Source organism: Xenopus tropicalis, chromosome 6, assembly GCF_000004195.4.
Source record: "Xenopus tropicalis strain Nigerian chromosome 6, UCB_Xtro_10.0, whole genome shotgun sequence".
NCBI classification, from domain to species: Eukaryota; Metazoa; Chordata; class Amphibia; order Anura; family Pipidae; genus Xenopus; species Xenopus tropicalis.
In genome coordinates, this window is record NC_030682.2 from 6,981,447 (window position 1) to 7,009,442 (window position 27,996).

At 54.2% G+C, this 27,996-nt stretch overlaps 1 protein-coding gene across 2 annotated transcripts; it reads right to left on the minus strand.

The window, feature by feature from the left end:
* Positions 1 to 3: 3 nt before the first annotated feature.
* Positions 4 to 27,989, minus strand: elp6 (elongator acetyltransferase complex subunit 6). Of its 2 annotated transcripts, NM_001007952.2 has the most exon segments (8): positions 5 to 347; positions 641 to 1,355; positions 3,332 to 3,478; positions 4,020 to 4,209; positions 4,291 to 4,418; positions 4,604 to 4,674; positions 4,966 to 5,044; positions 27,667 to 27,918. In NM_001007952.2, coding segments are annotated over 7 exon segments (801 nt in total). In that variant the 5' UTR covers positions 27,721 to 27,918; the 3' UTR covers positions 5 to 347; positions 641 to 1,223.
* Between the last annotated feature and the right edge of the window lie 7 nt (positions 27,990 to 27,996).

Sequence of the window (27,996 nt, forward strand, 5' to 3'; positions counted from 1 at the left end):
AAGTCTAGTGAAATAGTTTATAGGGAGGTTGGAATAATCCCAAATGCTCAGAAACACATTACAAATTATACATTTTCAGCAAAATAGTATTTGTAGTAACATGCAAGTTCGCATCTAACCAACACTGTAAATAAGCCCCTCAGTGTGGGTGCCGGCCAATGGGCTTCCAGTGCCACCATGATAGAGCCAACTACTAGGGTGACCTGGGCATTTTTATAAAACAAGGGCAAAAGTGTATGAATTTAGTAACACTGCCCACTCAGACCGGTGCCGGGGGCCTAAAGGAAAGGAAGGCCTGGCCGGTACGCGGGGGCTGACACTCTAGTGGGCCTAAAGGAAAGGAAGGCCTGGCCGGTACGCGGGGGGCTGACACTCTAGTGGGCCGAAAGGAAGGCCTGGCCGGTAAGCGGGGGCTGACACTCTAGTGGGCCTAAAGGAAAGGAAGGCCTGGCCGGTACGCGGGGGCTGACACTCTAGTGGGCCGAAAGGAAGGCCTGGCCGGTACGCGGGGGCTGACACTCTAGTGGGCCGAAAGGAAGGCCTGGCCGGTACGCGGGGGCTGACACTCTAGTGGGCCGAAAGGAAGGCCTGGCCGGTACGCGGGGGCTGACACTCTAGTGGGCCTAAAGGAAAGGAAGGCCTGGCCGGTACGCGGGGGCTGACACTCTAGTGGGCCTAAAGGAAAGGAAGGCCTGGCCGGTACGCGGGGGCTGACACTCTAGTGGGCCTAAAGGAAAGGAAGGCCTGGCCGGTACGCGGGGGCTGACACTCTAGTGGGCCTAAAGGAAAGGAAGGCCTGGCCGGTACGCGGGGGCTGACACTCTAGTGGGCCTAAAGGAAAGGAAGGCCTGGCCGGTACGCGGGGGCTGACACTCTAGTGGGCCTAAAGGAAAGGAAGGCCTGGCCGGTACGCGGGGGCTGACACTCTAGTGGGCCTAAAGGAAAGGAAGGCCTGGCCGGTACGCGGGGGCTGACACTCTAGTGGGCCTAAAGGAAAGGAAGGCCTGGCCGGTACGCGGGGGCTGACACTCTAGGCCTGGGTGTATTTATCTTGCACTTCCTGCAGGCAGAGAACTGGATCTGTACTGTGTGGCTGTGGGTCAGCTGACCCTACCCAGGCCAATAGGAGCAGGACACACATGTACACGGCACGTACCATACATAACCAGCAGGGGGAGCACTCTGCCAGCACAGTCCCAATCCCAGCAGCCCTTGGGGCTCACTCAGAGCACAGCCGCCGACAGCCCTCTGGCGAAAAACGTCACGTGTTTGTCCTGGATCTTGTACTGGTAGATCTCCGGCTGGGTTTGCCCCCGTTTTTTCCCACTGGACACGGCCCCCCTGAAAATCTTCAGCTGCAACGTGACAAAAGCAAAATTCTGTTAATCCTGAGAATCTACTAACGCTGCCTAATGTTGGGCATGGGGGGGCACACTCTACTAACGCTGCCTAATGTTGGGCATGGGGGGGGGCACACACTACTAACGCTGCCTAATGTTGGGCATGGGGAGGGCACACTCTACTAACGCTGCCTAATGTTGGGCATGGGGGGGCACACTCTACTAACGCTGCCTAATGTTGGGCATGGGGGGGCACACTCTACTAACGCTGCCTAATGTTGGGCATGGGGGGGCACACTCTACTAACGCTGCCTAATGTTGGGCATGGGGGGGCACACTCTACTAACGCTGCCTAATGTTGGGCATGGGGGGGGGCACACACTACTAACGCTGCCTAATGTTGGGCATGGGGGGGCACACTCTACTAACGCTGCCTAATGTTGGGCATGGGGGGGGCACACTCTACTAACGCTGCCTAATGTTGGGCATGGGGGGCACACTCTACTAACGCTGCCTAATGTTGGGCATGGGGGGGCACACTCTACTAACGCTGCCTAATGTTGGGCATGGGGGGGCACTCTACTAACGCTGCCTAATGTTGGGCATGGGGGGGCACTCTACTAACGCTGCCTAATGTTGGGCATGGGGGGGCACTCTACTAACGCTGCCTAATGTTGGGCATGGGGGGGCACACTCTACTAACGCTGCCTAATGTTGGGCATGGGGGGGGCACACTCTACTAACGCTGCCTAATGTTGGGCATGGGGGGGCACACTCTACTAACGCTGCCTAATGTTGGGCATGGGGGGGGCACACTCTACTAACGCTGCCTAATGTTGGGCATGGGGGGGCACTCTACTAACGCTGCCTAATGTTGGGCATGGGGGGGCACTCTACTAACGCTGCCTAATGTTGGGCATGGGGGGGGCACTCTACTAACGCTGCCTAATGTTGGGCATGGGGGGGCACACTCTACTAACGCTGCCTAATGTTTGGCATGGGGGGGCACACTCTACTAACGCTGCCTAATGTTGGGCATGGGGGGGCCACACTCTACTAACGCTGCCTAATGTTGGGCATGGGGGGGCACACTCTACTAACGCTGCCTAATGTTGGGCATGGGGGGGCACTCTACTAACGCTGCCTAATGTTGGGCATGGGGGGGCACTCTACTAACGCTGCCTAATGTTGGGCATGGGGGGGCACACTCTACTAACGCTGCCTAATGTTGGGCATGGGGGGGGCACTCTACTAACGCTGCCTAATGTTTGGCATGGGGGGGCACACTCTACTAACGCTGCCTAATGTTGGGCATGGGGGGGGCACACTCTACTAACGCTGCCTAATGTTGGGCATGGGGGGGGCACACTACTAACGCTGCCTAATGTTGGGCATGGGGGGGGCACACTCTACTAACGCTGCCTAATGTTGGGCATGGGGGGGGCACACTACTAACGCTGCCTAATGTTGGGCATGGGGGGGGCACACTCTACTAACGCTGCCTAATGTTGGGCATGGGGGGGCACACTCTACTAACGCTGCCTAATGTTGGGCATGGGGGGGCACACTCTACTAACGCTGCCTAATGTTGGGCATGGGGGGGGCACACTCTACTAACGCTGCCTAATGTTGGGCATGGGGGGGGCACACTACTAACGCTGCCTAATGTTGGGCATGGGGGGGGCACACTCTACTAACGCTGCCTAATGTTGGGCATGGGGGGGGCACACTCTACTAACGCTGCCTAATGTTGGGCATGGGGGGGGGCACACTACTAACGCTGCCTAATGTTGGGCATGGGGGGGGCACACTCTACTAACGCTGCCTAATGTTGGGCATGGGGGGGGCACACTACTAACGCTGCCTAATGTTGGGCATGGGGGGCACACTCTACTAACGCTGCCAGTGGGGCGACTTGTCTAATACACAGCAATGAACTCTCCTCCCACAATGCCTTGCAGGAACATTATTACACAGGAGCCCACACTGACCTGCCCATGTACCTCCTTACAGAACCCCGAGCTCAGCCCTTCCGCCCACAGGATCACTTGGCTCTGGTGGGACAGAGACCTCCGCAGCAGCTCCTTCTCCTCATCCCCCGACTCCTCCGCTCCATGCAGCAGGCAGACCACGTTACCCTGGAAACCACAGTGTGGGGAAAGGGTTAATCACAAAGCCTAAGCATTAGCTACACTGCATTCTAATAGGGCAACCTTATGGCTAGCAGGGCAATGTGCTGTATGTGCCCCTACACAGGCTGCCTACGTGGTAGTACCTTACTGGGCATCAATGGGGCCAAATTCAGCCCGGCCAGGGCTAAAACCAAATGCATCCCTGAGGTTTAAAAAATACTGTGGGGGGCAACAATCAGTGTGGCACTCCCTTTTACCAACAAGTCTGCCCATTTTATTATCAGATTGCTAGCCTAGGGGGTCAAACAGTGGCCCAATCAGACAAAGGCAGTAATGACACAGGGAGCCGGTAGCCCTACGTTGGTACTGGGGTTCCCTGACAAGTCTCCCAAACTCCAGATCCTTGTGAAGCCTTATACTGTATGAACCACAAGGAACTAAATACAAATAAATCAATGTGGCCCCCCTCTCCAGGGGCCACACAGGCCAGGAAGCTTTAATCTGCTGGGGGCAGAAGTACAAGCCCCCGCCACCCTCTCTCACCCACCTGGTACTGAGTGCACACAGTGGCCCTGCAGTAATGCATGAAGTCCAGCAGCTGCAGGGGGGGCACCCCCAGACTGAGCAGGACACTCACATCATCCAGGATCAGCACAGGACACTTCCACGACTGACCAGCAGATGGCGCCAGTGCAGCACTAACAAAGCTGTATAAAGGTTTCAGGTCTGATCCTGCCCTGTAACATATGAGTGTATCGGTTACCCACAGCCCGGGGGGGCATTATCCTGTTGCACAGGGGGGGGTCTGCAGACTGTACCTTAGGAAACAGAGAGGGTTGGTTACTTCTGCCTCCGGATTGTCACCAAAGAGCAAGTCCGTGTACGATCTCAGCCCTTCCAGGAACACCAGTTGCCCCTCGTCCTTAGCCGAGCTCAGGTTCACTCCCTGCAGGGTGGGATAGGGAACATCAGGGGGCTACATACACCTGCACCCCCAGCAGGCACCCCACTTAGGCATGATTAGAACCATATCTTGGGGTGCAGCTTCTGCTGGGGGAGCCATAGGGCTCTAGGTCCCTGATGCTGGGGCAGAATAGCCCTGTATGGGCAGTAAATACGAGGGGTACTTACCAGCTTCTGGGCAACGATGCTGTAGTGACTGAATGACTGCACCAGGGCCACAAAGCACACCCTGCACCCCGCTGTGAAAAGAGCAACAGGGGGTCTCCATTATGTGTGTAACAGTTCCATTTCACTCCTCATTCTCGGTTACCCCTGATGTACCCAGCCCCCCAGTGAGCAGCCCCCCAGTGAGCAGCCCCCCAGTGAGCAGCCCCCCAGTGAGCAGCCCCCCCTATGGGCCAAGGCTCCAGCAATCTGCCCTGCCCTCAGGGATCAATACCCCCACCCCGGGCTCAACCATCCGGGGAATAAATCTCATGTGGCTCAGGGCTGTGTGTAGGGCTGGAAGAGTGGGAAGGAAATGCACTTACCCCTCAGGTAGTAGGACAGGAAGTGATGGACCAGGAAGCTCCCATCGGTCTTGGAGTCACAGAGGAGAGTAAATTTGCCCTGATGCAAAGATAAGGCCAGAATTATACAAAGTGCAGCAATAATGGGAAATATAATCATGTTTGATTCAGTTCATAGAAAGAAATGGATTCTGTATTCTACAGACACAGCTAGTAGCCAGTCACAGGCATATGGCCACAGGTTGCCCAGCACAGCTAGTAGCCAGTCACAGGCATATGGCCACAGGTTGCCCAGCACAGCTAGTAGCCAGTCACAGGCATATGGCCACAGGTTGCCCAGCACAGCTAGTAGCCAGTCACAGGCATATGGCCACAGGTTGCCCAGCACAGCTAGTAGCCAGTCACAGGCATATGGCCACAGGTTGCCCAGCACAGCTAGTAGCCAGTCACAGGCATACGGCCACAGGTTGCCCAGCACAGCTAGTAGCCAGTCACAGGCATATGGCCACAGGTTGCCCAGCACAGCTAGTAGCCAGTCCCAGGCATATGGCCACAGGTTGCCCAGCACAGCTAGTAGCCAGTCCCAGGCATATGGCCACAGGTTGCCCAGCACAGCTAGTAGCCAGTCCCAGGCGTATGGCCACAGGTTGCCCAGCACAGCTAGTAGCCAGTCACAGGCATACGGCCACAGGTTGCCCAGCACAGCTAGTAGCCAGTCACAGGCATACGGCCACAGGTTGCCCAGCACAGCTAGTAGCCAGTCACAGGCATACGGCCACAGGTTGCCCAGCACAGCTAGTAGCCAGTCACAGGCATACGGCCACAGGTTGCCCAGCACAGCTAGTAGCCAGTCACAGGCATATGGCCACAGGTTGCCCAGCACAGCTAGTAGCCAGTCACAGGCGTATGGCCACAGGTTGCCCAGCACAGCTAGTAGCCAGTCACAGGCGTATGGCCACAGGTTGCCCAGCACAGCTAGTAGCCAGTCCCAGGCATATGGCCACAGGTTGCCCAGCACAGCTAGTAGCCAGTCCCAGGCGTATGGCCACAGGTTGCCCAGCACAGCTAGTAGCCAGTCACAGGCATACGGCCACAGGTTGCCCAGCACAGCTAGTAGCCAGTCACAGGCATACGGCCACAGGTTGCCCAGCACAGCTAGTAGCCAGTCACAGGCATACGGCCACAGGTTGCCCAGCACAGCTAGTAGCCAGTCACAGGCATACGGCCACAGGTTGCCCAGCACAGCTAGTAGCCAGTCACAGGCATATGGCCACAGGTTGCCCAGCACAGCTAGTAGCCAGTCACAGGCGTATGGCCACAGGTTGCCCAGCACAGCTAGTAGCCAGTCACAGGCGTATGGCCACAGGTTGCCCAGCACAGCTAGTAGCCAGTCCCAGGCATATGGCCACAGGTTGCCCAGCACAGCTAGTAGCCAGTCACAGGCGTATGGCCACAGGTTGCCCAGCAGAGCTAGTAGCCAGTCACAGGCATACGGCCACAGGTTGCCCAGCACAGCTAGTAGCCAGTCACAGGCATACGGCCACAGGTTGCCCAGCACAGCTAGTAGCCAGTCACAGGCATACGGCCACAGGTTGCCCAGCACAGCTAGTAGCCAGTCACAGGAATACGGCCACAGGTTGCCCAGCACAGCTAGTAGCCAGTCACAGGAATACGGCCACAGGTTGCCCAGCACAGCTAGTAGCCAGTCACAGGCATATGGCAGATCCTGGGCGACATTCCAGGGGTTTCTCTCTGTATATTGGGGAGTGTTGGGGAGACAATGCTCATCCCACAGCCTTCCCTTTATGTAGGGTATATGGGGCACAATACTCTCCCCTCTACACAGGGGAATGTTGGGGTACACAGGGGCACAATACCCTACACAGGGGAATGTTGGGGTACATGGGGCACAATACCCTACACAGGGGAATGTTGGGGTACACAGGGGCACAATACCCTACACAGGGGAATGTTGGGGTACACAGGGGCACAATACCCTACACAGGGGAATGTTGGGGTACATAGGGGGCACAATACCCTACACAGGGGAATGTTGGGGTACATAGGGGCACAATACCCTACACAGGGGAATGTTGGGGTACATAGGGGGCACAATACCCTACACAGGGGAATGTTGGGGTACATAGGGGGCACAATACCCTACACAGGGGAATGTTGGGGTACATAGGGGGCACAATACCCTACACAGGGGAATGTTGGGGTACATAGGGGGCACAATACCCCTACACAGGGGAATGTTGGGGTACATAGGGGCACAATACCCTTCACAGGGGAATGTTGGGGTACATAGGGGCACAATACCCTACACAGGGGAATGTTGGGGTACATAGGGGGCGCTATTACCCTACACAGGGGAATGTTGGGGTACATAGGGGGCGCTATTACCTACACAGGGGAATGTTGGGGTACATAGGGGGCGCTATTACCCCTACACAGGGGAATGTTGGGGTACATAGGGGGCGCTATTACCCTACACAGGGGAATGTTGGGGTACATAGGGGGCGCTATTACCCTACACAGGGGAATGTTGGGGTACATAGGGGCACAATACCCTACACAGGGGAATGTTGGGGTACATAGGGGGCACAATACCCTACACAGGGGAATGTTGGGGTACATAGGGGCACAATACCCTACACAGGGGAATGTTGCGGTACATAGGGCACAATACCCTACACAGGGGAATGTTGGGGTACATAGGGGCACAATACCCTACACAGGGGAATGTTGGGGTACATAGGGGGCACAATACCCTACACAGGGGAAAGTTGGGGTACATAGGGCACAATACCCTACACAGGGGAATGTTGGGGTACATAGGGGCACAATACCCTACACAGGGGAATGTTGGGGTACATAGGGGCACAATACCCTACACAGGGGAATGTTGGGGTACATAGGGGCGCTATTACCCTACACAGGGGAATGTTGGGGTACATAGGGGGCGCTATTACCCTACACAGGGGAATGTTGGGGTACATAGGGGGCACAATACCCTAACACAGGGGAATGTTGGGGTACATAGGGGCACAATACCCTACACAGGGAAATGTTGGGGTACATGGGGCACAATACCCTACACAGGGGAATGTTGGGGTACATAGGGGCACAAATACCCTACACAGGGGAATGTTGGGGTACATAGGGGCACAATACCCTACACAGGGGAATGTTGGGGTACATAGGGGGCACAATACCCTACACAGGGGAATGTTGGGGTACATAGGGGCACAATACCCTACACAGGGGAATGTTGGGGTACATAGGGGCACAATACCCTACACAGGGGAATGTTTGGGGTACATAGGGGCGCTATTACCCTACACAGGGGAATGTTGGGGTACATAGGGGCACAATACCCTACACAGGGGAATGTTGGGGTACATAGGGGCACAATACCCTACACAGGGGAATGTTGGGGTACATAGGGGCACAATACCCTACACAGGGGAATGTTGGGGTACATAGGGGCGCTATTACCCTACACAGGGGAATGTTGGGGTACATAGGGGGCACAATACCCTACACAGGGGAATGTTGGGGTACATAGGGGCACAATACCCTACACAGGGGAATGTTGGGGTACATAGGGGGCGCTATTACCCTACACAGGGGAATGTTGGGGTACATAGGGGCACAATACCCTAACACAGGGGAATGTTGGGGTACATGGGGCACAATACCCTACACAGGGGAATGTTGGGGTACATAGGGGCACAATACCCTACACAGGGGAATGTTGGGGTACATAGGGGCACAATACCCTACACAGGGGAATGTTGGGGTACATAGGGGCACAATACCCTACACAGGGGAATGTTGGGGTACATAGGGGCACAATACCCTACACAGGGGAATGTTGGGGTACATAGGGGCACAATACCCTACACAGGGGAATGTTGGGGTACATAGGGGCACAATACCCTACACAGGGGAATGTTGGGGGTACATAGGGGGGCACAATACCCTACACAGGGGAATGTTGGGGTACATAGGGGCACAATACCCTACACAGGGGAATGTTGGGGTACATAGGGGCACAATACCCTACACAGGGGAATGTTGGGGTACATAGGGGCACAATACCCTACACAGGGGAATGTTGGGGTACATAGGGGCGCTATTACCCTACACAGGGGAATGTTGGGGTACATAGGGGCACAATACCCTACACAGGGGAATGTTGGGGTACATAGGGGGCACAATACCCTACACAGGGGAATGTTGGGGTACATAGGGGCACAATACCCTACACAGGGGAATCTTGGGGTACATAGGGGCGCTATTACCCTACACAGGGGAATGTTGGGGTACATAGGGGGCAAAATACCCTACACAGGGGAATGTTGGGGTACATAGGGGCACAATACCCTACACAGGGGAATGTTGGGGTACATAGGGGGCGCTATTACCCTACACAGGGGAATGTTGGGGTACATAGGGGCACAATACCCTACACAGGGGAATGTTGGGGTACATAGGGGCACAATTACCCTACACAGGGGAATGTTGGGGTACATAGGGGCACAATACCCTACACAGGGGAATGTTGGGGTACATAGGGGGCGCTATACCCTACACAGGGGAATGTTGGGGTACATAGGGGGCACAATACCCTACACAGGGGAATGTTGGGGTACATAGGGGCACAATACCCTACACAGGGGAATGTTGGGGTACATAGGGGGACAATACCCTACACAGGGGAATGTTGGGGTACATAGGGGGCACAATACCCTACACAGGGGAATGTTGGGGTACATAGGGGCACAATACCCTACACAGGGGAATGTTGGGGTACATAGGGGGCACAAATACCCTACACAGGGGAATGTTGGGGTACATAGGGGGCGCTATTACCCTACACAGGGGAATGTTGGGGTACATAGGGGCACAATACCCTACACAGGGGAATGTTGGGGTACATAGGGGCACAATACCCTACACAGGGGAATGTTGGGGTACATAGGGGCACAATACCCTACACAGGGGAATGTTGGGGTACATAGGGGCACAATCAACCCTACACAGGGGAATGTTGGGGTACATAGGGGCACAATACCCTACACAGGGGAATGTTGGGGTACATAGGGGGCGCTATTACCCTACACAGGGGAATGTTGGGGTACATAGGGGCACAATACCCTACACAGGGGAATGTTGGGGTACATAGGGGCACAATACCCTACACAGGGGAATGTTGGGGTACATAGGGGCACAATACCCTACACAGGGGAATGTTGGGGTACATAGGGGGCACAATACCCTACACAGGGGAATGTTGGGGTACATAGGGGGCGCTATTACCCTACACAGGGGAATGTTGGGGTACATAGGGGGCGCTATTACCCTACACAGGGGAATGTTGGGGTACATAGGGGGCGCTATACCCTACACAGGGGAATGTTGGGGGTACATAGGGGGCGCTATACCCTACACAGGGGAATGTTGGGGTACATAGGGGGCGCTATTACCCTACACAGGGGAATGTTGGGGTACATAGGGGCGCTATTACCCTACACAGGGGAATGTTGGGGTACATAGGGGCACAATACCCTACACAGGGGAATGTTGGGGTACATAGGGGGCGCTATTACCCTACACAGGGGAATGTTGGGGTACATAGGGGGCGCTATTACCCTACACAGGGGAATGTTGGGGTACATAGGGGCACAATACCCTACACAGGGGAATGTTGGGGTACATAGGGGGCGCTATTACCCTACACAGGGGAATGTTGGGGTACATAGGGGCACAATACCCTACACAGGGGAATGTTGGGGTACATAGGGGCACAATACCCTACACAGGGGAATGTTGGGGTACATAGGGGCACAATACCTACACAGGGGAATGTTGGGGTACATAGGGGGCACAATACCCTACACAGGGGAATGTTGGGGTACATAGGGGGCGCTATTACCCTACACAGGGGAATGTTGGGGTACATAGGGGGCGCTATTACCCTACACAGGGGAATGTTTGGGGTACATAGGGGCACAATACCCTACACAGGGGAATGTTTGGGGTACATAGGGGGCGCTATTACCCTACACAGGGGAATGTTGGGGTACATAGGGGCACAATACCCTACACAGGGGAATGTTGGGGTACATAGGGGGCGCTATTACCCTACACAGGGGAATGTTGGGGTACATAGGGGCACAATACCCTACACAGGGGAATGTTGGGGTACATAGGGGGCGCTAATTACCCTACACAGGGGAATGTTGGGGTACATAGGGGCACAATACCCTACACAGGGGAATGTTGGGGTACATAGGGGGCACAATACCCTACACAGGGGAATGTTGGGGTACATAGGGGGCGCTATTACCCTACACAGGGGAATGTTGGGGTACATAGGGGCACAATACCCTACACAGGGGAATGTTGGGGTACATAGGGGGCGCTATTACCCTACACAGGGGAATGTTGGGGTACATAGGGGCACAATACCCTACACAGGGGAATGTTGGGGTACATAGGGGCACAATACCCTACACAGGGGAATGTGGGGTACATAGGGGGCACAATACCCTACACAGGGGAATGTTGGGGTACATAGGGGGCGCTATTACCCTACACAGGGGAATGTTGGGGGTACATAGGGGCGCTATTACCCTACACAGGGGAATGTTGGGGTACATAGGGGGCGCTATTACCCTACACAGGGGAATGTTGGGGTACATAGGGGGCGCTATTACCCTACACAGGGGAATGTTGGGGTACATAGGGGCGCTATTACCCTACACAGGGGAATGTTGGGGTACATAGGGGGCATCCCAGATTGGACCCACCTACACAGGGGAATGTTGGGGTACATAGGGGGCGCTAATTACCCTACACAGGGGAATGTTGGGGTACATAGGGGGCGCTATTACCCTACACAGGGGAATGTTGGGGTAATAGGGGCACAATACCCTACACAGGGGAATGTTGGGGTACAATAGGGGGCGCTATTACCCTACACAGGGGAAGTTGGGGTACATAGGGGCACAATACCCTACACAGGGGAATGTTGGGGTACATAGGGGCACAATACCCTACACAGGGGAATGTTGGGGTACATAGGGGCACAATACCCTACACAGGGGATGTTGGGGTACATAGGGGGCACAATACCCTACACAGGGGAAGTTGGGGTACATAGGGGGCGCTATTAACCCTAACACAGGGGAATGTTGGGGTACATAGGGGGCGCTATTACCCTACACAGGGGAATGTTGGGGTACATAGGGGCACAATACCCTACACAGGGGAATGTTGGGGTACATAGGGGGCGCTATTACCCTACACAGGGGAATGTTGGGGTACATAGGGGCACAATACCCTACACAGGGGAATGTTGGGGTACATAGGGGCACAATACCCTACACAGGGGAATGTGGGGTACATAGGGGCACAATACCCTACACAGGGGAATGTTGGGGTACATAGGGGGCACAATACCCTACACAGGGGAATGTTGGGGTACATAGGGGGCGCTATTACCCTACACAGGGGAATGTTGGGGTACATAGGGGGCGCTATTAACCCTACACAGGGGAATGTTGGGGTACATAGGGGGCGCTATTACCCTACACAGGGGAATGTTGGGGTACATAGGGGGCGCTATTACCCTACACAGGGGAATGTTGGGGTACATAGGGGGCGCTATTACCCTACACAGGGGAATGTTGGGGTACATAGGGGCGCTATTACCCTACACAGGGGAATGTTGGGGTACATAGGGGCACAATACCCTACACAGGGGGAATGTTGGGGTACATAGGGGGGCGCTATTACCCTACACAGGGGAATGTTGGGGTACATAGGGGCACAATACCCTACACAGGGGAATGTTGGGGTACATAGGGGGCGCTATTACCCTACACAGGGGAATGTTGGGGTACATAGGGGCACAATACCCTACACAGGGGAATGTTGGGGTACATAGGGGCACAATACCCTACACAGGGGAATGTTGGGGTACATAGGGGCACAATACCCTACACAGGGGAATGTTGGGGTACATAGGGGGCACAATACCCTACACAGGGGAATGTTGGGGTACATAGGGGGCGCTATTACCCTACACAGGGGAATGTTGGGGTACATAGGGGGCGCTATTACCCTACACAGGGGAATGTTGGGGTACATAGGGGCACAATACCCTACACAGGGGAATGTTGGGGTACATAGGGGGCGCTATTACCCTACAGCAGGGGAATGTTGGGGTACACAGGGGCACAATACCCTACACAGGGGAATGTTGGGGTACACAGGGGCACAATACCCTACACAGGGGAATGTTGGGGTACATAGGGGGCACAATACCCTACACAGGGGAATGTTGGGGTACATAGGGGCGCTATTACCCTACACAGGGGAATGTTGGGGTACATAGGGGGCGCTATTACCCTACACAGGGGAATGTTGGGGGTACATAGGGGCACAATACCCTACACAGGGGAATGTTGGGGTACATAGGGGGGCGCTATTACCCTACACAGGGGAATGTTGGGGTACATAGGGGCACAATACCCTACACAGGGGAATGTTGGGGTACATAGGGGCACAATACCCTACACAGGGGAATGTTGGGGTACATAGGGGCACAATACCCTACACAGGGGAATGTTGGGGTACATAGGGGGCACAATACCCTACACAGGGGAATTGTTGGGTACATAGGGGGCGGCTATACCTACACAGGGGAATGTTGGGGTACATAGGGGGCGCTATTACCCTACACAGGGGAATGTTGGGGTACATAGGGGGCGCTATTACCCTACACAGGGGAATGTTGGGGTACATAGGGGGCGCTATTACCCTACACAGGGGAATGTTGGGGTCATAGGGGGCGCTATTACCCTACACAGGGGAATGTGGGGTACATAGGGGCGCTATTACCCTACACAGGGGAATGTTGGGGTACATAGGGGCACAATACCCTACACAGGGAATGTTGGGGTACATAGGGGGCGCTATTACCCTACACAGGGGAATGTTGGGGTACATAGGGGCACAATACCCTACACAGGGGAATGTTGGGGTACATAGGGGGCGCTATTACCCTACACAGGGGAATGTTGGGGTACATAGGGGCACAATACCCTAACACAGGGGAATGTTGGGGTACATAGGGGCACAATACCCTACACAGGGGATGTTGGGGTACATAGGGGCACAATACCCTACACAGGGGAATGTTGGGGTACATAGGGGGCACAATACCCTACACAGGGGAATGTTGGGGTACATAGGGGGCGCTATTACCCTACACAGGGGAATGTTGGGGTACATAGGGGGCGCTATTACCCTACACAGGGGAATGTTGGGGTACATAGGGGCACAATACCCTACACAGGGAATGTTGGGGTACATAGGGGGCGCTATTACCCTACACAGGGGAATGTTGGGGTACATAGGGGGCGCTATTACCCTACACAGGGGAATGTTGGGGGTACATAGGGGCACAATACCCTACACAGGGGAATGTTGGGGTACATAGGGGGCGCTATTACCCTACACAGGGGAATGTTGGGGTACATAGGGGGCGCTATTACCCTACACAGGGGAATGTTGGGGTACATAGGGGCACAATACCCTACACAGGGGAATGTTGGGGTACATAGGGGGCGCTATTACCCTACACAGGGGAATGTTGGGGTACACAGGGGCACAATACCCTACACAGGGGAATGTTGGGGTACACAGGGGCACAATACCCTACACAGGGGAATGTTGGGGTACATAGGGGGCGCTATTACCCTACACAGGGGAATGTTGGGGTACATAGGGGCACAATACCCTACACAGGGGAATGTTGGGGTACATAGGGGCACAATACCCTACACAGGGGAATGTTGGGGTACATAGGGGGCACAATACCCTACACAGGGAATGTTGGGGTACATAGGGGCACAATACCCTACCACAGGGGAATGTTGGGGTACATAGGGGGCACAATACCCTACACAGGGGAATGTTGGGGTACATAGGGGGCACAATACCCTTCACAGGGGAATGTTGGGGTACATAGGGGGCACAATACCCTACACAGGGGAATGTTGGGGTACATAGGGGGCGCTATTACCCTACACAGGGGAATGTTGGGGTACATAGGGGGCGCTATTACCCTACACAGGGGAATGTTGGGGTACATAGGGGGCGCTATTACCCTACACAGGGGAATGTTGGGGTACATAGGGGGCGCTATTACCCTACACAGGGGAATGTTGGGGTACATAGGGGGCGCTATTACCCTACACAGGGGAATGTTGGGGTACATAGGGGCACAATACCCTAACACAGGGGAATGTTGGGGTACATAGGGGGCACAATACCCTACACAGGGGAATGTTGGGGTACATAGGGGCACAATACCCTACACAGGGGAATGTTGCGGTACATAGGGCACAATACCCTACACAGGGGAATGTTGGGGTACATAGGGGCACAATACCCTACACAGGGGAATGTTTGGGGTACATAGGGGGGCACAATACCCTACACAGGGGAAAGTTGGGGTACATAGGGCACAATACCCTACACAGGGGAATGTTGGGGTACATAGGGCACAATACCCTACACAGGGAATGTTGGGGTACATAGGGGCACAATACCCTACACAGGGGAATGTTGGGGTACATAGGGGCGCTATTACCCTACACAGGGGAATGTTGGGGTACATAGGGGGCGCTATTACCCTACACAGGGGAATGTTGGGGTACATAGGGGGCACAATACCCTACACAGGGGAATGTTGGGGTACATAGGGGCACAATACCCTACACAGGGGAATGTTGGGGTACAATGGGGCACAATACCTACACAGGGGAATGTTGGGGTACATAGGGGCACAATACCCTACACAGGGGAATGTTGGGGTACATAGGGGCACAATACCCTACACAGGGGAATGTTGGGGTACATAGGGGGCACAATACCCTACACAGGGGAATGTTGGGGTACATAGGGGCACAATACCCTAACACAGGGGAATGTTGGGGTACATAGGGGCACAATACCCTACACAGGGGAATGTTGGGGTACATAGGGGCGCTATTACCCTACACAGGGGAATGTTGGGGTACATAGGGGCACAATACCTACACAGGGGAATGTTGGGGTACATAGGGGCACAATACCCTACACAGGGGAATGTTGGGGTACATAGGGGCACATACCCTACACAGGGGAATGTTGGGGTACATAGGGGCGCTATTACCCTACACAGGGGAATGTTGGGGTACATAGGGGGCACAATACCCTACACAGGGGAATGTTGGGGTACATAGGGGCACAATACCCTACACAGGGGAATGTTGGGGTACATAGGGGGCGCTATTACCCTACACAGGGGATGTTGGGGTACATAGGGGCACAACCCTACACAGGGGAATGTTGGGGTACATAGGGGCACAATACCCTACACAGGGGAATGTTGGGGTACATGGGGCACAATACCCTACACAGGGGAATGTTGGGGTACATAGGGGCAACAATACCCTACACAGGGGAATGTTGGGGTACATAGGGGCACAATACCCTACACAGGGGAATGTTGGGGTACATAGGGGCACAATACCTACACAGGGGAATGTTGGGGTACATAGGGGCACAATACCCTACACAGGGGAATGTTGGGGTACATAGGGGCACAATACCCTACACAGGGGAATGTTGGGGTACATAGGGGCACAATACCCTACACAGGGGAATGTTTGGGGTACATAGGGGGCGCTATTACCCTACACAGGGGAATGTTGGGGTACATAGGGGCACAATACCCTATCACAGGGGAATGTTGGGGTACATAGGGGGCACAATACCCTACACAGGGGAAAGTTGGGGTACATAGGGCACAATACCCTACAGCAGGGGAATGTTGGGGTACATAGGGGCACAATACCCTACACAGGGGAATGTTGGGGTAGCATAGGGGCACAATACCCTACACAGGGGAATGTTGGGGTACATAGGGGCGCTATTACCTACACAGGGGAATGTTGGGGTACATAGGGGGCGCTATTACCCTACACAGGGGAATGTTGGGGTACATAGGGGGCACAATACCCTACACAGGGGATGTTGGGGTACATAGGGGCACAATACCTACACAGGGGAATGTTGGGGTACATGGGGCACAATACCCTACACAGGGGAATGTTGGGGTACATAGGGGCACAATACCCTACACAGGGGAATGTTGGGGTACATAGGGGCACAATACCCTACACAGGGGAATGTTGGGGTACATAGGGGGCACAATACCCTACACAGGGGAATGTTGGGGTACATAGGGGCACAATACCCTACACAGGGGAATGTTGGGGTACATAGGGGCACAATACCCTACACAGGGGAATGTTGGGGTACATAGGGGCGCTATTACCCTACACAGGGGAATGTTGGGGTAATAGGGGCACAATACCCTACACAGGGGAATGTTGGGGTACATAGGGGCACAATACCCTACACAGGGGAATGTTGGGGTACATAGGGGCACAATACCCTCACAGGGGAATGTTGGGGTACATAGGGGCGCTATTACCCTACACAGGGGAATGTTGGGGTACATAGGGGGCACAATACCCTACACAGGGGAATGTTGGGGTACATAGGGGCACAATACCCTACACAGGGGAATGTTGGGGTACATAGGGGGCGCTATTACCCTATCACAGGGGAATGTTGGGGTACATAGGGGCACAATACCCTACACAGGGGAATGTTGGGGTACATGGGGCACAATACCCTACACAGGGGAATGTTGGGGTACATAGGGGCACAATACCTACACAGGGAAATGTTGGGGTACATAGGGGCACAATACCCTACACAGGGGAATGTTGGGGTACATAGGGCACAATACCCTACACAGGGGAATGTTGGGGTACATAGGGGCACAATACCCTACACAGGGGAATGTTGGGGTACATAGGGGCACAATACCCTACACAGGGGAATGTTGGGGTACATAGGGGCACAATACCCTACACAGGGGAATGTTGGGGTACATAGGGGGCACAATACCCTACACAGGGGAATGTTGGGTACATAGGGGCACAATACCCTACACAGGGGAATGTTGGGGTACATAGGGGCACAATACCCTACACAGGGGAATGTTGGGGTACATAGGGGCACAATACCCTACACAGGGGAATGTTGGGGTACATAGGGGCGCTATTACCCTACACAGGGGAATGTTGGGGTACATAGGGGCACAATACCCTACACAGGGGAATGTTGGGGTACATAGGGGCACAATACCCTACACAGGGGAATGTTGGGGTACATAGGGGCACAATACCCTACACAGGGGAATCTTGGGGTACATAGGGGCGCTATTACCCTACACAGGGAATGTTGGGGTACATAGGGGGCAAAATACCCTACACAGGGGAATGTTGGGGTACATAGGGGCACAATACCCTACACAGGGGAATGTTGGGGTACATAGGGGGCGCTATTACCCTACACAGGGGAATGTTGGGGTACATAGGGGCACAATACCCTACACAGGGGAATGTTGGGGTACATAGGGGCACAATACCCTACACAGGGGAATGTTGGGGTACATAGGGGCACAATACCCTACACAGGGGAATGTTGGGGTACATAGGGGGCGCTATAACCCTACACAGGGGAATGTTGGGGTACATAGGGGCACAATACCCTACACAGGGGAATGTTGGGGTACATAGGGGCACAATACCCTACACAGGGGAATGTTGGGGTACATAGGGGGACAATACCCTACACAGGGGAATGTTGGGTACATAGGGGGCACAATACCCTACACAGGGGAATGTTGGGGTACATAGGGGCACAATACCCTACACAGGGGAATGTTGGGGTACATAGGGGGCACAATACCCTACACAGGGGAATGTTGGGGTACATAGGGGGCGCTATTACCCTACACAGGGGAATGTTGGGGTACATAGGGGCACAATACCCTACACAGGGGAATGTTGGGGTACATAGGGGCACAATACCCTACACAGGGGAATGTTGGGGTACATAGGGGCACAATACCCTACACAGGGGAATGTTTGGGGTACATAGGGGCACAATACCCTACACAGGGGAATGTTGGGGTACATAGGGGCACAATACCCTACACAGGGGAATGTTGGGGTAACATAGGGGGCGCTATTACCCCTACACAGGGGAATGTTGGGGTACATAGGGGCACAATACCCTACACAGGGGAATGTTGGGGTACATAGGGGCACAATACCCTACACAGGGGAATGTTGGGGTACATAGGGGCACAATACCCTACACAGGGGAATGTTGGGGTACATAGGGGGCACAATACCCTACACAGGGGAATGTTGGGGTACATAGGGGGCGCTATTACCCTACACAGGGGAATGTTGGGGTACATAGGGGGCGCTATTACCCTACACAGGGGAATGTTGGGGTACATAGGGGGCGCTATTACCCTACACAGGGAATGTTGGGGTACATAGGGGGCGCTATTACCCTACACAGGGGAATGTTGGGGTACATAGGGGGCGCTATTACCCTACACAGGGAATGTTGGGGTACATAGGGGCGCTATTACCCTACACAGGGGAATGTTGGGGTACATAGGGGCACAATACCCTACACAGGGGAATGTTGGGGTACATAGGGGGCGCTATTACCCTACACAGGGGAATGTTGGGGTACATAGGGGCGCTATTACCCTACACAGGGGAATGTTGGGGTACATAGGGGCACAATACCCTACACAGGGGAATGTTGGGGTACATAGGGGGCGCTATTACCCTACACAGGGGAATGTTGGGGTACATAGGGCACAATACCCTACACAGGGGAATGTTGGGGTACATAGGGGCACAATACCCTACACAGGGAATGTTGGGGTACATAGGGGCACAATACCCTACACAGGGGAATGTTGGGGTACATAGGGGGCACAATACCCTACACAGGGGAATGTTGGGGTACATAGGGGGCGCTATTACCCTACACAGGGGAATGTTGGGGTACATAGGGGCGCTATTACCCTACACAGGGGAATGTTGGGGTACATAGGGGCACAATACCCTACACAGGGGAATGTTGGGGTACATAGGGGGCGCTATTACCCTACACAGGGGAATGTTGGGGTACATAGGGGCACAATACCCTACACAGGGGAATGTTGGGGTACATAGGGGGCGCTATTACCCTACACAGGGGAATGTTGGGGTACATAGGGGCACAATACCCTACACAGGGGAATGTTGGGGTACATAGGGGCACAATACCCTACACAGGGGAATGTTGGGGTACATAGGGGCACAATACCCTACACAGGGGAATGTTGGGGTACATAGGGGGCACAATACCCTACACAGGGGAATGTTGGGGTACATAGGGGGCGCTATTACCCTACACAGGGGAATGTTGGGGTACATAGGGGGCGCTATTACCCTACACAGGGAATGTTGGGGTACATAGGGGGCGCTATTACCCTACACAGGGGAATGTTGGGGGTACATAGGGGGCGCTATTACCCTACACAGGGGAATGTTGGGGTACATAGGGGGCGCTATTACCCTACACAGGGGAATGTTGGGGTACATAGGGGAATGTTGGGGTACACAGGGGCACAATACCCTACACAGGGGAATGTTGGGGTACACAGGGGCACAATACCCTACACAGGGGAATGTTGGGGTACATAGGGGGCGCTATTACCCTACACAGGGGAATGTTGGGGTACATAGGGGCACAATACCCTACACAGGGGAATGTTGGGGTACATAGGGGCACAATACCCTACACAGGGGAATGTTGGGGTACATAGGGGGCACAATACCCTACACAGGGGAATGTTGGGGTACATAGGGGCACAATACCCTACACAGGGGAATCTTGGGGTACATAGGGGGCACAATACCCTACACAGGGGAATGTTGGGGTACATAGGGGGCACAATACCCTTCACAGGGGAATGTTGGGGTACATAGGGGGCACAATACCCTACACAGGGGAATGTTGGGGTACATAGGGGGCGCTATTACCCTACACAGGGGAATGTTGGGGTACATAGGGGCGCTATTACCCTACACAGGGGAATGTTGGGGTACATAGGGGGCGCTATTACCCTACACAGGGGAATGTTGGGGTACATAGGGGGCGCTATTACCCCTACACAGGGGAATGTTGGGGTACATAGGGGGGCGCTATTACCCTACACAGGGGAAATGTTGGGGTACATAGGGGCACAATACCCTACACAGGGGAATGTTGGGGTACATAGGGGGCACAATACCCTACACAGGGGAATGTTGGGGTACATAGGGGCACAATACCCTACACAGGGGAATGTTGCGGTACATAGGGCACAATACCCTACACAGGGGAATGTTGGGGTACATAGGGGCACAATACCCTACACAGGGGAATGTTGGGGTACATAGGGGGCAATACCCTACACAGGGAAAGTTGGGGTACATAGGGCACAATACCCTACACAGGGGAATGTTGGGGTACATAGGGGCACAATACCCTACACAGGGGAAATGTTGGGGTACATAGGGGCACAATACCCTACACAGGGGAATGTTGGGGTACATAGGGGGCGCTATTACCCTACACAGGGGAATGTTGGGGTACATAGGGGGCGCTATTACCCTACACAGGGGGAATGTTGGGGTACATAGGGGGCACAATACCCTACACAGGGGAATGTTGGGGTACATAGGGGCACAATACCCTACACAGGGGAATGTTTGGGGTAACATGGGGCACAAATACCCTACACAGGGGAATGTTGGGGTACATAGGGGCACAATACCCTACACAGGGGAATGTTGGGGTACATAGGGGCACAATACCCTACACAGGGGAATGTTGGGGTACATAGGGGGCACAATACCCTACACAGGGGAATGTTGGGGTACATAGGGGCACAATACCCTACACAGCGGGAATGTTGGGGTACATAGGGGCACAATACCCTACACAGGGGAATGTTGGGGTACATAGGGGCGCTATTACCCTACACAGGGGAATGTTGGGGTACTAGGGGCACAATACCCTACACAGGGGAATGTTGGGGTACATAGGGGCACAATACCCTACACAGGGGAATGTTGGGGTACATAGGGGCACAATACCCTACACAGGGGAATGTTGGGGTACATAGGGGCGCTATTACCCTACACAGGGGAATGTTGGGGTACATAGGGGGCACAATACCCTACACAGGGGAATGTTGGGGTACATAGGGGCACAATACCCTACACAGGGGAATGTTGGGGTACATAGGGGGCGCTATTACCCTACACAGGGGAATGTTGGGGTACATAGGGGCACAATACCCTACACAGGGGAATGTTGGGGTACATGGGGCACAATACCCTACACAGGGGAATGTTGGGGTACATAGGGGCACAATACCCTACACAGGGGAATGTTGGGGTACATAGGGGCACAATACCCTACACAGGGAATGTTGGGGTACATAGGGGCACAATACCCTACACAGGGGAATGTTGGGGTACATAGGGGCACAATACCCTACACAGGGGAATGTTGGGGTACATAGGGGCACAATACCCTACACAGGGGAATGTTGGGGTACATAGGGGCACAATACCCTACACAGGGGAATGTTGGGGTACATAGGGGGCACAATACCCTACACAGGGGAATGTTGGGGTACATAGGGGCACAATACCCTACACAGGGGAATGTTGGGGTACATAGGGGCACAATACCCTACACAGGGGAATGTTGGGGTACATAGGGGCACAATACCCTACACAGGGGAATGTTGGGGTACATAGGGGCGCTATTACCCTACACAGGGGAATGTTGGGGTACATAGGGGCACAATACCCTACACAGGGGAATGTTGGGGTACATAGGGGCACAATACCCTACACAGGGGAATGTTGGGGTACATAGGGGCACAATACCCTACACAGGGGAATCTTGGGGTACATAGGGGCGCTATTACCCTACACAGGGGAATGTTGGGGTACATAGGGGGCAAAATACCCTACACAGGGAATGTTGGGGTACATAGGGGCACAATACCCTACACAGGGGAAATGTTGGGGTACATAGGGGGCGCTATTACCCTACACAGGGGAATGTTGGGGTACATAGGGGCACAATACCCTACACAGGGGAATGTTGGGGTACATAGGGGCACAATACCCTACACAGGGGAATGTTGGGGTACATAGGGGCACAATACCCTACACAGGGGAATGTTGGGGTACATAGGGGGCGCTATAACCCTACACAGGGGAATGTTGGGGTACATAGGGGCACAATACCCTACACAGGGGAATGTTGGGGTACATAGGGGCACAATACCCTACACAGGGGAATGTTGGGGTACATAGGGGGACAATACCCTACACAGGGGAATGTTGGGGTACATAGGGGGCACAATACCCTACACAGGGGAATGTTGGGGTACATAGGGGCACAATACCCTACACAGGGGAATGTTGGGGTACATAGGGGGCACAATACCCTACACAGGGGAATGTTGGGGTACATAGGGGGCGCTATTACCCTACACAGGGGAATGTTGGGGTACATAGGGGCACAATACCCTACACAGGGGAATGTTGGGGTACATAGGGGCACAATACCCTACACAGGGGAATGTTGGGGTACATAGGGGCACAATACCCTACACAGGGGAATGTTGGGGTACATAGGGGCACAATACCCTACACAGGGGAATGTTGGGGTACATAGGGGCACAATACCCTACACAGGGGAATGTTGGGGTACATAGGGGGCGCTATTACCCTACACAGGGGAATGTTGGGGTACATAGGGGCACAATACCCTACACAGGGGAATGTTGGGGTACATAGGGGCACAATACCCTACACAGGGGAATGTTGGGGTACATAGGGGCACAATACCCTACACAGGGGAATGTTGGGGTACATAGGGGGCACAATACCCTACACAGGGGAATGTTGGGGTACATAGGGGGCGCTATTACCCTACACAGGGGAATGTTGGGGTACATAGGGGGCGCTATTACCCTACACAGGGGAATGTTGGGGTACATAGGGGGCGCTATTACCCTACACAGGGGAATGTTGGGGTACATAGGGGGCGCTATTACCCTACACAGGGGAATGTTGGGGTACATAGGGGGCGCTATTACCCTACACAGGGGAATGTTGGGGTACATAGGGGCGCTATTACCCTACACAGGGGAATGTTGGGGTACATAGGGGCACAATACCCTACACAGGGGAATGTTGGGGTACATAGGGGGCGCTATTACCCTACACAGGGGAATGTTGGGGTACATAGGGGGCGCTATTACCCTACACAGGGGAATGTTGGGGTACATAGGGGCACAATACCCTACACAGGGGAATGTTGGGGGTACATAGGGGGCGCTATTACCCTACACAGGGGAATGTTGGGGTACATAGGGGCACAATACCCTACACAGGGGAATGTTGGGGTACATAGGGGCACAATACCCTACACAGGGGAATGTTGGGGTACATAGGGGCACAATACCCTACACAGGGGAATGTTGGGGTACATAGGGGGCACAATACCCTACACAGGGGAATGTTGGGGTACATAGGGGGCGCTATTACCCTACACAGGGGAATGTTGGGGTACATAGGGGGCGCTATTACCCTACACAGGGGAATGTTGGGGTACATAGGGGCACAATACCCTACACAGGGGAATGTTGGGGTACATAGGGGGCGCTATTACCCTACACAGGGGAATGTTGGGGTACATAGGGGCACAATACCCTACACAGGGGAATGTTGGGGTACATAGGGGGCGCTATTACCCTACACAGGGGAATGTTGGGGTACATAGGGGCACAATACCCTACACAGGGGAATGTTGGGGTACATAGGGGCACAATACCCTACACAGGGGAATGTTGGGGTACATAGGGGCACAATACCCTACACAGGGGAATGTTGGGGTACATAGGGGGCACAATACCCTACACAGGGGAATGTTGGGGTACATAGGGGGCGCTATTACCCTACACAGGGGAATGTTGGGGTACATAGGGGGCGCTATTACCCTACACAGGGGAATGTTGGGGTACATAGGGGGCGCTATTACCCTACACAGGGGAATGTTGGGGTACATAGGGGGCGCTATTACCCTACACAGGGGAATGTTGGGGTACATAGGGGGGCGCTATTACCCTACACAGGGGAATGTTGGGGTACATAGGGGCGCTATTACCCTACACAGGGGAATGTTGGGGTACATAGGGGCACAATACCCTACACAGGGAATGTTGGGGTACATAGGGGGCGCTATTACCCTACACAGGGGAATGTGGGGTACATAGGGGGCGCTATTACCCTACACAGGGGAATGTTGGGGTACATAGGGGCACAATACCCTACACAGGGGAATGTTGGGGTACATAGGGGGCGCTATTACCCTACACAGGGGAATGTTGGGGTACATAGGGGCACAATACCCTACACAGGGGAATGTTGGGGTACATAGGGGCACAATACCCTACACAGGGGAATGTTGGGGTACATAGGGGCACAATACCCTACACAGGGGAATGTTGGGGTACATAGGGGGCACAATACCCTACACAGGGGAATGTTGGGGTACATAGGGGGCGCTATTACCCTACACAGGGGAATGTTGGGGTACATAGGGGGCGCTATTACCCTACACAGGGGAATGTTGGGGTACATAGGGGCACAATACCCTACACAGGGGAATGTTGGGGTACATAGGGGGCGCTATTACCCTACACAGGGGAATGTTGGGGTACATAGGGGCACAATACCCTACACAGGGGAATGTTGGGGTACATAGGGGCACAATACCCTACACAGGGGAAATGTTGGGGTACATAGGGGCACAATACCCTACACAGGGGAATGTTGGGGTACATAGGGGGCACAATACCCTACACAGGGGAATGTTGGGGTACATAGGGGGCGCTATACCCACACAGGGGAATGTTGGGGTACATAGGGGGCGCTATTACCCTACACAGGGGAATGTTGGGGTACATAGGGGGCGCTATTACCCTACACAGGGGAATGTTGGGGTACATAGGGGGCGCTATTACCCTACACAGGGGAATGTTGGGTACATAGGGGGCGCTATTACCCTACACAGGGGAATGTTGGGGTACATAGGGGCGCTATTACCCTACACAGGGGAATGTTGGGGTACATAGGGGCACAATACCCTACACAGGGGAATGTTGGGGTACATAGGGGGCGCTATTACCCTACACAGGGGAATGTTGGGGTACATAGGGGGCGCTATTACCCTACACAGGGGAATGTTGGGGTACATAGGGGCACAATACCTACACAGGGGAATGTTGGGGTACATAGGGGGCGCTATTACCCTACACAGGGGAATGTTGGGGTACATAGGGGCACAATACCCTACACAGGGGAATGTTGGGGTACATAGGGGCACAATACCCTACACAGGGGAATGTTGGGGTACATAGGGGCACAATACCCTACACAGGGGAATGTTGGGGTACATAGGGGGCACAATACCCTACACAGGGGAATGTTGGGGTACATAGGGGGCGCTATTACCCTACACAGGGGAATGTTGGGGTACATAGGGGGCGCTATTACCCTACACAGGGAATGTTGGGGTACATAGGGGCACAATACCCTACACAGGGGAATGTTGGGGTACATAGGGGGCGCTATTACCCTACACAGGGGAATGTTGGGGTACATAGGGGGCGCTATTACCCTACACAGGGGAATGTTGGGGTACATAGGGGCACAATACCCTACACAGGGGAATGTTGGGGTACATAGGGGGCGCTATTACCCTACACAGGGGAATGTTGGGGTACATAGGGGCACAATACCCTACACAGGGGAATGTTGGGGTACATAGGGGGCGCTATTACCCTACACAGGGGAATGTTGGGGTACATAGGGGGCGCTATTACCCTACACAGGGGAATGTTGGGGTACATAGGGGGCACAATACCCTACACAGGGGAATGTTGGGGTACATAGGGGGCGCTATTACCCTACACAGGGGAATGTTGGGGTACATAGGGGCACAATACCCTACACAGGGGAATGTTGGGGTACATAGGGGGCACAATACCCTACACAGGGGAATGTTGGGGTACATAGGGGGCGCTATTACCCTACACAGGGGAATGTTGGGGTACATAGTGGCACAATACCCTACACAGGGGAATGTTGGGGTACATGGGGCACAATACCCTACACAGGGGAATGTTGGGGTACATGGGGCACAATACTCTACACAGGGGAATGTTGGGGTACATAGGGGCACAATACCCTACACAGGGGAATGTTGGGGTACATAGGGGGCACAATACCCTACACAGGGGAATGTTGGGGTACATAGTGGCACAATACCCTACACAGGGGAATGTTGGGGTACATGGGGCACAATACTCTACACAGGGGAATGTTGGGGTACATAGGGGGCGCTATTACCCTACACAGGGGAATGTTGGGGTACATAGGGGCACAATACCCTACACAGGGGAATGTTGGGGTACATAGGGGGCGCTATTACCCTACACAGGGGAATGTTGGGGTACATAGGGGCACAATACCCTACACAGGGGAATGTTGGGGTACATAGGGGCACAATACCCTACACAGGGGAATGTTGGGGTACATAGGGGCACAATACCCTACACAGGGGAATGTTGGGGTACATAGGGGGCGCTATTACCCGTTCCACTGTATCAGTGCCGGCTCCCAGCAGGCTGTTCAGCTCGGGAAACATCCTCCAATCCCCGCTCTTCTCTCACTGTCGCTACAGGACACTAGGCCGCCAGGAACCCGCCACACCTGGTTGTCATGGAGATGGTTTCGCGGCAGGAGTACGGCTTCCGCGTCAGTGAAGCAGTTTGAGGCGCAATAACTCACCATTAAATGTGCTTATTATTATTATTATTATCAGTAGTAACTGTGGGTACAGGTATTAGTTCAACTAAGTAACTAGCGGCCGAAGGCAGACATGTCTGACAAGCACAACCACGCTTTCCAATTCCTGTCATTT